Source organism: Chelonoidis abingdonii, chromosome 11 (genome assembly GCF_003597395.2).
Source record: "Chelonoidis abingdonii isolate Lonesome George chromosome 11, CheloAbing_2.0, whole genome shotgun sequence".
Classification (NCBI taxonomy): domain Eukaryota; kingdom Metazoa; phylum Chordata; order Testudines; family Testudinidae; genus Chelonoidis; species Chelonoidis abingdonii.
In genome coordinates, this window is record NC_133779.1 from 6849516 (window position 1) to 6864006 (window position 14491).

At 46.7% G+C, this 14491-nt stretch overlaps 1 protein-coding gene across 3 annotated transcripts in view; it reads right to left on the minus strand.

The window, feature by feature from the left end:
- Nucleotides 1-4388: 4388 nt before the first annotated feature.
- LOC116835312 (galectin-4-like) overlaps nucleotides 4389-14491 on the minus strand; it is a 36317-nt gene continuing 26214 nt past the window's right edge. For all 3 annotated transcript variants that reach the window (XM_032798073.1, XM_032798072.1, XM_032798071.1), the window contains 4 exons: nucleotides 14364-14393; nucleotides 13666-13754; nucleotides 12947-13112; nucleotides 4389-4995 (listed from right to left, as the gene is read on the minus strand). In XM_032798073.1, the coding sequence (XP_032653964.1) occupies nucleotides 4852-4995; nucleotides 12947-13112; nucleotides 13666-13754; nucleotides 14364-14393 (429 nt within the window). In that variant the 3' untranslated portion in view covers nucleotides 4389-4851. The remainder of the gene's footprint in view (nucleotides 4996-12946; nucleotides 13113-13665; nucleotides 13755-14363; nucleotides 14394-14491) is intronic.

Consider the following 14491-nt stretch of genomic DNA (forward strand, 5'->3'; position numbering starts at 1 on the left):
ATCCAGTTCCACCACCTCTGTCTGGGTCTCTGGTAACACAGACGGGCCTGTGGACAGCTCAGGAACAGGGATGGGTGTGGAAGCTTGCTTGGCTGGCTGCGTGTGACCATTCCCACCCTCTTGGCCAGCTTCACATGGTTGGCCAAGTCTTCCCCAGTAGCATGGGGATGGGATAATTGTCATAGACTGCAAAAGTCCACATTCCTGACCAGCCCTTGTACTGGACAGGCAACTCAGCTGTAGGCAAGTTTACAGATTTTGACATGAATGGGTGAATTGTCACTTGGGCCTCTGGGTTGATGAATTTGGGTCCACTAAGGATTGGTGGATAGCTGACACTTGTGCCCCGTGTCTCTCCACGCGATAACCTTCTTTCCCCACTCTCAAGTTTCCCTTCGCTCTGAGGGTATTTGAGAGGCATCTGGGCCTGGGGATCTTTGGTGTGATGTGGTGTAATGAACTGTAATTGGTTGGGGTTCTTGGGCAGTGGCCTTTATATGTCCAGTTCATTACATTTAAAACATCGCCCAGCTGACTGGTCACTGGGCCGAGGTGGGTTGCTGGAGACTGGTGAGGTGGGACAATAGGGTGTCTGGGGCTTTCCTTGGGTTGTAGGTGGGGTCTTGGGTTGCCCCGGTGATAGGGTTTATTTTCGGTTTGCCCCCTCTGATATTCGCTCCCTTGCTAGTAGTTTTTTTCTTTTCTGCCACTTCCACCCATCTGGCTCCAATCTCCCCTGCCTCGTTACAGTTTTGGGCTTCCCATCTAGGATGTACCTTTCTATTTCCTCAGGAACACCCTCTAAGAACTGCTCCATTTGCATTAGGAAGGACAGCTCTTCCAGAGAGTTTAGCACTTGCTCCTGATATCCAGGCATCCCAATTCTTTCCAATGTGGTAGGCGTGTCGGGTAAATGACACATCTGGTTTCACCTTAGGGCTCTGAACCGCCGACGGGCATGCTCAGGTGTTAGCCCCATTCTGATTCTGGCCTTGGTTTGAAAAGTTTATAATCGTTCATGTTCCCCCTGCACTGCTAGGTTACGCTTAAAGATCCTGTCCTGCCCTGAAGCATCCCTGCTCTCCCATTCCCCATACGACAGCCCCTATCCATCACACCAGGGGTCTTTCCAAATTTTCTAAGCAAGGCCTCAGTATTCACCTGCCTTGTAGGTGGGGATTATTTCTGGGATGGGAAACAGTACCTGGAGAGGGTTGTTAGGGTTGGCTGCGTACATCCTGCTTGCCCTTTGCTAATTTAGGCCTGCTTGTGGCCTCCTCTGGAGCTCCATGAGCCCTCCGGTGGGCCTCTTTGCTTTCTCTTCTCTTCTCTCCCTTTTCTTTCTCCTCCATCTCTTTTTATCTCATCTCCATCTCTTTTTGTTTCATCTCCATACTCTCTCGTGGGCCCGCTTTCTCACCTGGCTATTCTGCATTAATTTCTAATTGTTTTAGTTCCATCCATTCTTTATGTTCGTTCTTCCTCTGTTGCTATCAGCCTAGCTAGTACTCTAGTTTGCTATGGCTTCCATGGTACTCCATTTTCTGCTTTCTTGTGCTGGTACATCCCTTCTGCGTTCCTGAACTGGATGCACTCAGCTCAGGGCTGCTTGGTTAACAGAGATTTTCTGACTAGCTTATACCCGGAGGTAGAAGAAAGAAAACAATTCAGCTTGTAATTCCTTTTTGCTGGCGCTGCTCACAGCTTGAAGCCGTCCTCTTAACAAAGACCCTTGTTATAAAAAACTTAACACCTTCTGCCTTCAGGCTGCTTTCTAGCAGCTAGAAAGGAGAATAAAAAATCCTATGGCTTGTGGTTCCTAAAAAATCCCTCACCACTGCTCACCATGTCAAGGTTCCTCTCCCACTCTGAACTGTAGGGTACAGATGGGGACCTGCATGGACACTTCTAAGCTTAATTACTGCTTAGATTCTGTAACACTGCCACCATTCAGAAATTTCAGTGTCTGAGTCACTTCCTGTCCCCCAAAACCTTCCCCTCCCTGGGCACCTTGAGAGGCTTTGTTCACAGTTCCTGTGTGAACACAGATCCAATCCTTTGGATCTTAAACAAGAGAATTAACCACCCCCCTCTTTTCCCACACTAGTTCCTGGTGGTCCAGCTCATCCCCTTGGATCTTAAACAAGAAAATCAATCAGGTTCTTAAAAAGAAAACTTTTATTAAAGAAAGAAAGGTAAAAATTAATCTCTGTAAAATCAGGATGGAAATACTTACAGGGTAATCAGATTTATATAGCCCAGAGAACCCCTCTAGCCTTAGGTCAAAGTTACAGCAAACAGAAGTAAATCCTCTCAGCAAAAAGGAACATTTACAAGTTGAGAAAACAAACATAAGACTAACATGCCTGCCTGGCTATTACTTACAGTTGAACATGAAAGATGATTCAGTAAAGATTTGGAGAGCCTGGATTGACGTCTGGTCCCTCTAGTCCCAAGAGTGAACAACCCCCAAAACAAGAGCACAAACAAAAGACTTCCCCCACCAAGATCTGAAAGTATCTTGTCCCCTTATTGGTCCTTTGGTCAGGTTCAGCAGGTTACTGAGCTTCTTTAACCCTTTACAAGGTAATAGAGACATTAATCCCTTAACTATCTGTTTGCGACAACCCCCATTAGAAGCACACCCACTCGATGATTCCCCTAAGATGAGACTTATCAGTTAGCCAGTTTTTAATCCATGGAATGTGTGCCGTGTTAATTTTATTAGAGAGACAAGATGGGCGAGGTAATATCTTTCACTGGACCAATTTCTGCTGGTGAGAGACAAGTTTTCAACTGTACACAGAGCTCTTCTTCAGGTTTGGGAAAAGTACTCAGAGTGTCACTGTCATGGACTCACAGGACTCATACTCTCTCTTGGCTCCATACTGTCCCTGGGAGGAACCCCCTTCAGTGCGACAGCCTTTCTTGGGGGTCCACTCTCTCCTGGGGGTTAAGCCGTAGGCCCCTCCACCTTCTGGAACCTCTCTGAGCCTTCAGCACACCTGTCTCTCGCTTTGGGCCCCTCAGGGAGTCCACTCGCTCTGGACCCCAGGGCCTCCATGCCCAGAGGGAATAATGCAACCCCAATCTCTAGCCTGCAGTGGCTCTCAGCATAAAGCAGAAGAGTTTATTGAGCATCTGAACCCAGCACAGGAAACTCTCTGGGCCCTCAGGCCTAGCAACCCTCAGCACAGTACATCTAGGTCTCTCCTGCACCCAGGCGGGCTCTGGCTGCTCTCTCTCCACAGTCCAGCTGTCCCCTTCCTCCAGCTGACCATCCTATATCATCTCCCACAACAGCTCCTCCGCTGTCCTTTGTCTTAGTCCCAGGTAAACAAGTCTCCTGGGCCTCCTCTCCGCCGTCCTTTGTTTCCCCCTTGCTGGAACCAGCAAGTCAGGTCAGCAGGGTCCTCTCTCCTCAGCCCTTTGTCCTTCCAGCGGCCAGAACCAGCTTACTGCCAAGCTGGGGAGGGCCACTTGGTCACCAGGTCACTAGGGTTCCCCATCTCCAGGCAGTTTTCTGGGGTCCTGACTGCCAGGCAATGTCACACCTAGTCCCCTCAACAACAAACTCTCTCTTTCTCACTGCCTCATTACACACGCAGCACACAGGGAAACTCAGATTCCCATAGTATTCATGCAAAACGCAAAGAAAATCCCCCACTTTGTCACAGCTAAATACAAGATGGAACAGATTGTTCAGCATAAGTAGATAACACATATTTCAAAGGTGAAGTAGCCTGTTAGCACCTCCCCAGTCATTGGAGGCGGGTGAGACTTGGTGGAGAGGAGGGTTGGGGTTTACAGATTGTTGTAATAATCCAGAAATCCAGTGTCTCTGTTAAGTCCATGATTTTTAGTGTCTAGCAAAGTTATGAATTTAAGGTTCCAGGCTCGTCTTTTGAAAGTGTTGTGCAGGTTTCCTTTGAGGCTGAGGACTGAGAGGTCAGCTATAGAGTGATCGCTTCGTGAACCATGTTCACCCATGAGTGATATGGTGTTTTTTGTTAGGCTTTCAAACAACCCCCCACTCTCTCCAAACTCATCATCAGATAGCTTTGAATCAGGCCCTGGAACTCTAATCCAGTGGTTCTCAGCCAGGGTGCACATACCCCTGGGGGTACGCAAAGGCTTTCCAGGGGGTACCCAGATCATCTAGATCAGTGTTTCTCAACCTGGAGGTCACGACACCCAGGAGAGGTTACTGGATGGTTTGGGGAGTTCGCAAGTTCAGGGCTGGCATTGGGGGTGGCAAGCAGGGCAACTGCCTGAAGCCCCATGCCACAGAGGCCCCCATAAAGTTACATGCTTTAGCCATGCCACCTGGGGCTCAGCCTTCAGACAAGGCTCACGAGTGAAAAACAGGCTCAAGTATCACACTGAAGTGTAAGTACAATATTTATATTCCAGTTGATTTATTTTATAATTATATGATTACTACGAGGAAGTAAGCACTTTATCAGTAATAGTGTGCTATGACACTTGTGTTTTTCTCTCTGATTTGTAAGCAAGTAGTTTTTAAGCGAAGTGAAACTTCTGATGCACAAGACACATCAAACTCCTGAAAGGGGTACAGTAGTCTGGAAAGGTTGAGAACCACTGCTTTAATCTATAGTATCAGAAATGCATATAGACAAAGAAGAGACAATGAGAGAAGTCCTTCCCTCCCCCAACCCCCATAGTGAGACTTCAGCGTTTCTGTATGATGTGCGATTTGGTGCCTGAGATCTCCGGGCTTGGCAGTGGAGCTGTTGAATGAAGATGATGAGAGGGCTCTGGAGTGGAGGATGAGACTGAGCCCAGTGGGTTGAATCAAATAGTGAGAACTTGGTGGCCCAGGAGGGGCCATCAGAACTGCACATAGGAGAGTGTCACATCCCCCGCTATCTGTAGCTGGTCCACCTGGTTGGCAGGGAGGCGGTGGACATAGTCAAATACACGCAGCCCGTTCACTGAGACCTGGTAGCAGTTCCTCGTGTTCATTATCTCCATCTGGAGGAGAGAGAGAAGATTTACATTTGTGTGCCCTGACACCCAAGGATACAAGAACACCTGTTACACTGATAACAAGGCTCAGGGGAGCCATCCGTTCATCCTGCAGCACATTAGCCAAGAAGATAAAGGGCTAATTTAGCTACAACAAATCAGGAAAAAGATCTTGGAGTCATTGTGGATAGTTCTCTGAAGGCATCCACGCAGTGTGCAGAGGTGGTCAAAAAAGCAAACAGGATGTTAGGAATCATTAAAAAGGGGATAGAGAATAAGACAGAGAATATCTTATTGCCCTTATATAAATCCATGGTACACCCACATCTCGAATACTGCGTACAGATGTGGTCGCCTCATCTCAAAAAAGATATACTGCTACTAGAAAAGGTTCAGAGAAGGGCAACTAAAATTATTAGGGGTTTGGAGAGGGTCCCATATGAGGAGAGATTAAAGAGGCTAGGACTTTTCAGCTTGGAAAAGAGGAGACTAAGGGGTGATATGATAGAGGTATATAAAATTATGAGTGATGTGAAGAAAGTGGATAAGGAAAAATTATTTACTTATTCCCATAATACAAGAACTAGGGGTCACCAAGTGAAATTAATAGGCAGCAGGTTTAAAACAAATACAAGGAGGTTCTTCACGCAGCACACAGTCAACTTGTGGAACTCCTTGCCTGAGGAGGTTGTGAAGGCTAGGACTATAACAGCATTTAAAAAAGAACTGGATAAATTAATGGAGATTAAGTCATTAATGGCTATTAGCCACGATGGGTAAGGAATGGTGTCCCTAGCCTCTGTTTGTTTTCAGAGGGTGGAGATGGGTGGCAGGAGAGAGATCACTTGATCGTTACCTGTTAGGTTCACTCCCTCTGGGGCACCTGGCATTGGCCACTGTCAGTAGATAGGATACTGGGCTAAATGGACCTTTGGTCTGACCCAGTCTGGCTATTCTTATGTTCTTATGAAGCCAAGAAAACCTTCTCCTGACCTGCATGTTTGATGCCAGGTGAATGCATGTCTCAAAACCACAAATGTAACAGTTTCTAACAGAGCTCCTGAAATGAAACAGCCACTGGCTTATCTCCAAGATCACTCCTTGCTACATGATCATAGAGTGTTTATTTCAAGCTCTTTTGGTAGGGGACGCAATATGCAACTCAACCTCCACTTCCTCAGAAGTATCTTTAAAAGATTTGTTTCAGGGAGAAAGCTTACCTGCTTGGGAGACCAACGGGGAGAGCAGATCAGAGTATATAAAATCACACTTTTAAAACCTACATTAAAAGAACTTTGAAGTTGCAAATTCAAGCACTCAAAAATTAGATGATGTTAGGGATTAATATTGCCTAGCAACCTTAATTCATCTGCCTTGTGTATGTGAGCATCATGGTAAGGTCTTTAATTACATAAAATCATAGCGATGTAGGACTGGAAGGGACCTCAATAGGTATCTAGTCCAGTCCCCTGCACTGAGACAGGACTGAATATTATCTATACTAATGGTTTTCAACCCATGGCCCGCAGGCCACTTGCGGACCAATCAGCATACAGCTGTGGCCCATGTGACATCCTCAGGGCCATACAGGTACTCTGCTTTCTCTTCAGTTCGTATATATCTATTGTGTGGGTGCAGCCCGTATAACGCATAGAGAGCAGCATATGTGGCCCACAATGGTAAATAGGTTGAGAACCACTGAACTAGACCTGGATAGGTGTTAGTCTCACTTGTTCTTAAAAACTTTTAGTTGACAGAGATTCCACGTCCTCCCTAGGCAATTTACTCCAGTGTTTAACTACCCTGCCAGTTAGGAAGTTTTTCCTAACGTTCAACCTAAATCTCCCTTGTTGCAGTTTAAGCCCATTGCTTCTTATCCTGTCATCAGAGGTTAAGGAGAACAATTTATCACCATTCTCTTTATAACAACTTTTTATGTACTTGAAGACTATTAGCATGTCCCCGCTCAGTCTTCTCCAGACTAAACACACTTGTTTTTTTCAATCTTCCCTCCTAGGTCATGCTTTCTAGACCTTTAATAATTTTTGTTGCTCTTCTCTGGATTTTGTCCAATTGTCCACATCTTTCCTGAAATGTGGTGCCCAGAACTGGACACAATACTCCAGCTGAAGTTTCATCAGTGCTGTATGGAATAATTACTTCTCATGTCTTCCTTACAACACTCCTGCTAATACATCCCGGAATGATATTTGCTTATTTATTTATTTATTTATTTTGAAACAGTGTTACATTGTTGACTCTCATGTAGTTTGTGATTCATTATCACCCCTGGATCCTTTTCTGCAGTACTCCTTCTTAGGCCTGGGCTACGCTAGCGGGGGGGTTTGAACTAAGATACGCAACTTCAGCTATGCTATTTGCGTAGCTGAAGTCAAAGTATCTTAGTTCGACTTACCTGGCCGTCCTCACATCTGCAAGTCAACTCGCGTGGCTCCCCCATCGACACCGCTTACTCCTCCTGCCGAGGTGGAGTACGGGCATCGATTAGCCGATCGATTTATCGCGTTCAGATGAGACGCGATAAATTGATCCCCAATACATCAAACTCTACCCGCCAATCCAGCAGGTAGTACAGACGTACCCTAAGACGTACCCATTCTGTATTTGAGCAAATGATTATTTCTTCCTAAGTGCAGTACTTTGCATTTGTCCTTATTGAATTTCATCCTATTTATTTCAGACCATTCATCCAAATTGTCAAGAGCATTTTGAATTCTAATCCTCTCCTCCAAAGCACTTGCAAACCCTCCCAGGTTGTTATCATCTGCAAACTTTATAACTGTTCTCTCTATGCCATTATCCAAATCATTTATGAAGATATTGAATAGAATCAGACCTAGGTAAGATCCTGTGGGACCCCACTTTATATGCCCTTCCAGCTTGATTGCGGACCACTGATCAGTACTCCCCAAGTACACTTTTCAAACCAGTTGTGCGCCCACCTTATAATATGTTCATCTAGCCTATATTTCTCGTTTGTTGATGAGGCCATGTGAGACAATATCAAAAACCTTACTAAAATCAAGATCTATCACATCCACCACTTGCCCCCATTCTCAAGGCTTGTCACCCTGTCAAAGAAGGATGTGAGGTTGCTTTGTCATGATTTGTTCTTGACGAATGCATGTTGACTGTTATTTATCACCTTATTATCTTCTAGGTTCTTACAAATTGATGGTTTGATTATTTGCTCCATTATTTTTCTGGGTATGGAACTTAAGCTGACTGGTCTGTAATTCCCTGGGTTTTTCTTAGTCTCCTTTTTAGAGCTAAGTACTATATTTGCCCTTTTCCAGTTCTCTGGGATCTCTCCCATCCTCCACAAGTTTTCAAAGATAATGGCTAATGGCTCAGATCTCTTCAGCCAGTTCCTTAAGTATTCTATGAAGTATTTTGTCAGGCCCTGCTGACTTGAAGACATCTAGCTTGTCTAAGTAATTCTTAACTTGTTCTTTCCCTATTTTAGCCTCAGATCCTACTCCATTTACACTGATGTTCACTATGTTAGTTGTCCAATCACTGCTAACTTTTTTGTTGAATACCGAAACAAAAAAAGCATGTAATACTTTGGCCATTGCTGTGTTTTCTGTTATCTTTCTATCCTCATTGAGCAATAGGCCTACCCTGTCCTTGGTCTTCCTCTTGCTTCTTGTGTCTTTGTAAAATGTTTTCTTGTTACGCTTTATGTCCCTAGGTAGTTTAATCTAATTTTGTGCCTTGGCCTTTCCAATTCTGCCCCTATATACTTGTGTTTGTTTTTGTTTGTTTGTTTATATCCATCCTTTGTGATTTGACCTAGTTTACATTTTTTGTAGGACTCTTTTTTGAGTTTTAGGTCATTGAAGATCTCCTGGTTAAGCCAGGGTGGTCTCTTATCATACTTCCTATCTTTCCTATGCATTAGGATAGATTGCTCTTGTGCCCTTGATAATGTCTCTTTAGAAAAGTGCCAACTCTTTTTTCCCTTAGAATTGCTCCCTGAGTTTGCTAAAGTCATAAGAACATAAGAACGGCCATACCGGGTCACACCAAAGGTCCATCTAGCCCAGTATCTGTCTACCGACAGTGGCCAATGCCAGGTGCCCCAGAGGGAGTGAATCTAACAGGCAATGATCAAGTGATCTCTCTCCAGCCATCCATCTCCATCCTCTGATGAACAAAGGCTAGGGACACCATTCTTTACCCATCCTGGCTAATAGCCATTTATGGACTTAACCACCATGAATTTATCCAGTTATCTTTTTGAAGTCCGTTGTCTTTATTCTGCTTTTTTCCCTACTACCATTCCTTAGAATCATGAACTCTTTATCATTTTATGATCACTTTCACCCATCTGTCTTCCACCTTCAAACTCTCAACCAGTTCCTCCCTGTTTGTCAGGATCAAATCTAGAACAGCCTCTCCCCTAGTCACTTTCTCCATCTTCTGTAATAAAAAGTGCATTTCAAGAACTTGTTGGATTGTCTGTGCCCTGCTGTCTTATTTTCCCAACAAATGTCTGGTGAGTTGCAGTTTCCCATCACCACCAAGTCCTGTGCTTTCCATGATTTTGTTAGCTGTTTAAAAAAAGCCTCATCCACCTCATCTTCCTGGTTAGGTGGTCTATGGTAGGCCTGTACCGTGACTTCACCCTTGTTTTTTACCCCTTTTTATCCTTACCCAGTGACTTTCAACAGGTCTGTCTCCCGCTTCTATCTCCACCTCAGTTAGAGTGTATACATCTTTGATACACAAGGCAATGCCTCCTCCCTTTTTTCCCTGCCTGTCATTGCTGAACAAGCTGTCCTCTTCTATACCAATGTTCCAGTCATGTGAATTATCCCACCAAGTCTCTGGGATGCCAATTATGTTGCAATTGTGATTATTCACTAGTATTTCTAGTTCTTCCTGTTTATTCCCCATACTTCTTGCATTAGTATACAGACATTTAAGATGTTCATGTGATTTCTCCTCTATATTCCCTCTTCTCTCCATTGTCCCTGCTGTGACTGTCTGTGTCTTGTAGTCCCCCCCTCCCCCAATATTCTGACCTTTCACCCAAGTCTCTGTGTTTTGGACTTAAAAGTCGGCCTCACTAGGTTAGCCAGTCTGTATCCGAAGATACTCTTCCCGTTCCTAGACAGGGACCTCGAGAGGTCATCTAGTCCTGTCCCCTGCATGCATGGCAGGACTAAGTATTATCTAGACTATCTCTGACAGGTGTTTGTCCAACCTGCTCTTAAAAATCTTCAGTGTTGGAGATTCCACAACCTCCCTAGGTAATTTATTCCAGTGCTTAACCACCCTGACAGGAAGTTTTTCCTAATGTCCAACCTAAACCTTCCATGCTGCAATTTAAGCCCATTGCTTCTTGTCCCAGCCTCAGAGGTAAAGAAGAACAATTTTTCCCCCTCCTCCTTGTAACACCCTTTTATGTACTTGAAAACTGTTATCATGTCCCCTCTCAGTCGTCTCTTCTCCAGACTAAACAAACCCAGTTTTTTCATTGTTCCCTCCTAGGTCATGTTTTCTAGACCTTTAATCAATTTTGTTGCGTTTCTCTGGACTTCCTCCAATTTGTCCACATCTTTCCTGAAATGTGGCACCCAGAACTGGACACAATACTCCAGCTGAGGCCTAATCCACACGGACTAGAACGGAAGAATCACTATACTATGAATCACCCCTGCGTCTACTCTTTATCCCTCTGCATTAGCCAGGCTGCTTCCTCCTCCACTTCACTGCCGGGATCCAGCAGGGGGAGCACTGAGAACACAGGTGAGACAGTCTCCCTGCTCTCCACTCTGGAACCTGACAGGACAGCAACCCCCAGGAGGAGCAATTGCAGGAAAAGCCCATGGCCCTACAGTCCTGGGCTGGAGTATGCTCTGTGCAGACAGTCTCTTCAGAGAATAACACTTGCAGCCTCTAACAAACCTCTACTGAGCAAGTGCAAAGTGCAGTTTGCATTGGTGTGTAACTTGGCCGTATGTGGGTGGAGTTTCGCAGGGACAGCAAAAGGCATGTCTCTGACACAAGGGAAAGAAACATTTCCTCCTCCCCTGCCAAATTTCTAAAGCACAGGGGCTACAGCCACAAAGGGATTTAGGCACCTAACTCCCAGTTTAGGCACCTAAGTCCAAAATTTAGAGCCTCAAAACTCCTGCTCAGCTGCTGCCAAAGCCTTTAGGCCCCTGAATCCTCTGGGTGCCTCTGTTTCTCCTGGTAGTCTCCTAGGTACCTAAATCCCTGTGAGTAGGTGTGTGCACAGGCAGCCAAGGCCTGACACCTGGCACCCGGCTAATGCCTAAATCCAATGGGATACACAAACTAGACAGTACCCAACTATCTCACCTGCGGGGCCATATCTGAGGCCAAGCTAAGAAGCTGCCTTAGATCATATGTACTGGATTGGGTCCGATGCAAAGAGGTGGCATTGCCCTTCTGCCTTCCCCTATAGGCCTAGGGTGACCAGATGTCCCTATTTTATAGGGATAGTCCTGATATTTGGGGGCTTTTTTTCCTAAAGGCACCTATTACCCCCACCCCCTTCTCGATTTTTCACACTTGCTGTCTGATCACCCTATATAGGCCAGGGGTTTAAGGAGATGTGCTCCAACGATTAGTTAAGTATTTTATACAAGGTGGAATAGCTTCAGCAGGAGTATTTGAGTGTGACCTGTCCTCTGTCGTCCAGTAGCTGGGAAGTAGGAGATTTGGGTTCAAATCAGACAGACTCTGTATCTCTCACATCCTGCGTGAGTGCTCTACTGGCCAGGGAATACAGAAGGTGGTGGTGTCAACACCCCTTCTCCCCCTAATTTTTCTGCCCCCAAGAAGGAGCTGATCCAGCGTAGGTGCCTAACTCCAGGAGAGAGTCACAGCAGAGAATCCCGACCACAGACAGACGCCTAAATCTGGGTCAGAGAGAGACACCGACATGGCTGGTTCAGGCAGCTGCCACTCAGCCTGCTGGCTTTCGTGGATCCCATTCTTAGGCACCTAACTTTCCCCTTGCACTGTATGGGGAGCCTGAATGCCCAGCTTGAGGCTGTGGATTCTGCTGGACAGCAGGGAACCTAAAAGCTGGGCTCAGCAGTGCAGCGCCTAAGTCCCCTTTATGAGTCTTGCCAGCAAAGTGGTTGCAAGAATTCTTGAGCATGAGCAAAACAACCTCTTTCTTCCTAGCTTCATTCTTGGAAATGACTGAACTGTTTCTACTGAAACTTACCAAACAATTCAGTCTGAAACTGATACCTGGCCTGGGAAATTTCACCCTGAATTCCAGGCTAAGTTATAAGCAACTGAAAACAGGGTCTTATAATGGAAAGTGTCACACAACCTTAATTATAAGTAGTGCTATAAGAGTGAATGATCCAGAGCCAGAGCACAAGAGCTTATCCCTGTCTCTTAACACAAGAATAGGGGGATGTTCCATGAAATTTAAGGAAATACATTTTCACATTAGGCAGGATTAGACTGTAGGGCTCACTGCCACAGGTTTTCATTGGGGCCAAGAAATTAACAAGATTCCCCACACAAAAAATATAAAAATCTGGCATTCTACTAGTTAATTCTAACATCAGTTTTGACAGGGATAGAACACCTCAAGCTCCAGGCTGAGCCAATCTCTAATTAGTAGGCACTTGCCCGTTAAAAAATAAACAACTGACCTTGTGTGTTTCTGTGTCTGGACAACTCTAATATGGGTGAACCTTAAATTCTCTCACTCCACCAGTGGCAAGGCCCCCAAAGGGGAAAGGAAGATGGGAAAATATTTTGTTGGTCATGATGCAGTCTCAGCATGAAATGTCTCTGAAGGATTTCATTCCACAGGGGTCTGCTGCTCTGTGGATTCCCACTGGGCCCGATTCCCTACTGCACAGCACCCCAGCTGCAGCATGAAGCTGAGAACATGTTCCAATGCGTGCCTCAAACAGCTGCCTTTGAGACTCACCTGGAAAGCCTGGCCTGGCGCGAAAGGCAGGGTGGAGAGCTGCCTCTCCTCTGAGCCCCACGTGCCGTGCGTTTGGGTGTTCCGAACCAGCGCCCTCTCCCTCAGCCGTGGGTTGATGTGCAGGGCGATGTTGCCGGTCATGCTGTTTTTCAGATTGATGTGAAAGCTATGAGGAGGGAGAAAGGGCTTGTTCAGAGCTTTTCACGACAAGGAGAAATGTACCAGGAGGTGCATGGAAAAATGTACCAGGATGGTGCACACTGGAGAGTGGGACAGACCCGTGTCCTGTAGCCAGGGCCACCGTCAACACCCCTGCCCCCTCCCCTCTGGGCACTGGAGCCCACACAATTTTGACCAGGAGTTCCTGTGCTCAGCTCCTGGCAATTCCTATCCCAGCCCAGACTTTCTCATCTGCCTTGAGCATCTTGTGCCCAGACCACTCTGCTTGTGGAGAAGGAATCTTAGGAAGGGTGATTGCATCCAGCTGGGCCTGGTGCTTAGTGTTTGCATCACAAATGAAGACAAAGGGTTTTGTTTATCAGGTGCTGAGTGCCGCAACCCCCCCCCTTCCCTCTCCATTTCTAAAGCATTGTTGCTTGGTGAGTCTCCTGCCCACCCCATCCCTACCAGCTGTGTTTGTGTGATGGTGGGTGCAAACCAGCCCATGCACATCTGCCCAAGGCCCCCACGTTCCCCTCCAGGCTGCATCAGAAACCCACCTGTTTGCATGGAAAGGCACATTCCCCACAATGGTGATCTTGCGGGCCTGAGAGATAGTCCCTGGGATGGCTGCTTGGAATGGGACAACCTGAAAATAGAGCCCAAAATCTTACAGGCCACAGTCCTTCCCCACAGCACTAAGGGAGGCTGTCATAACCCCAGATTGAGGTTAAAGGCTGACAGGCCTGGGGAAGGGGATGGCGTGGTTCTGGGGGAGGGGGCACCTCCATTCCTGCCAGGCCTCGGAAGGCCAGCACCGCTGGAGGGGGGTTGTCACTGGCTCTGTTGGTCAAGGATTGGTGGTGTCCCGACCAGTGGCTCAGCTAGGTGCAGCCCCTACACCACTGCCCTGGGGCAGAGGGCTGAGCAAGGAGCTGCCCCCACCCTGTGGCTGTGCTCCTGCTCCTGCCTTACGTATGGAACAGTTGGCTCAGTCCACATGTGCTTGCCCAGGCCCTGTTCCTCTGGTGCCACTTCTGTGCAGGCCAGGTCAGCAGCACTTGCTGGGAAGCACAGTGGCCTTTAGGTCATATCGTCATGAGCAACTGAGATGGGGGCTGAGGCTCTGGACTGAGGCAGGAGCGATTTTGGCGGGGGGTGGGTGGGGGGAACACGGCTTCTGCTCAGATAAGCCAGAAAATCCTGCCCCTGCCCTGGCTCTCACTAGTTCCTTCTCGCTGTTTGGCTGGGTACTCACAGGGTTGGTCACAGTCATAGGAATGTTGTGCTGAGGAGAGAAGACACGAAGGCAGTCAGAACAGTCCCTCAGACATCACTGTGTAACACCCCCCAGTCTATGCTGGCTGGAGAGTGCCAGCACCTCTC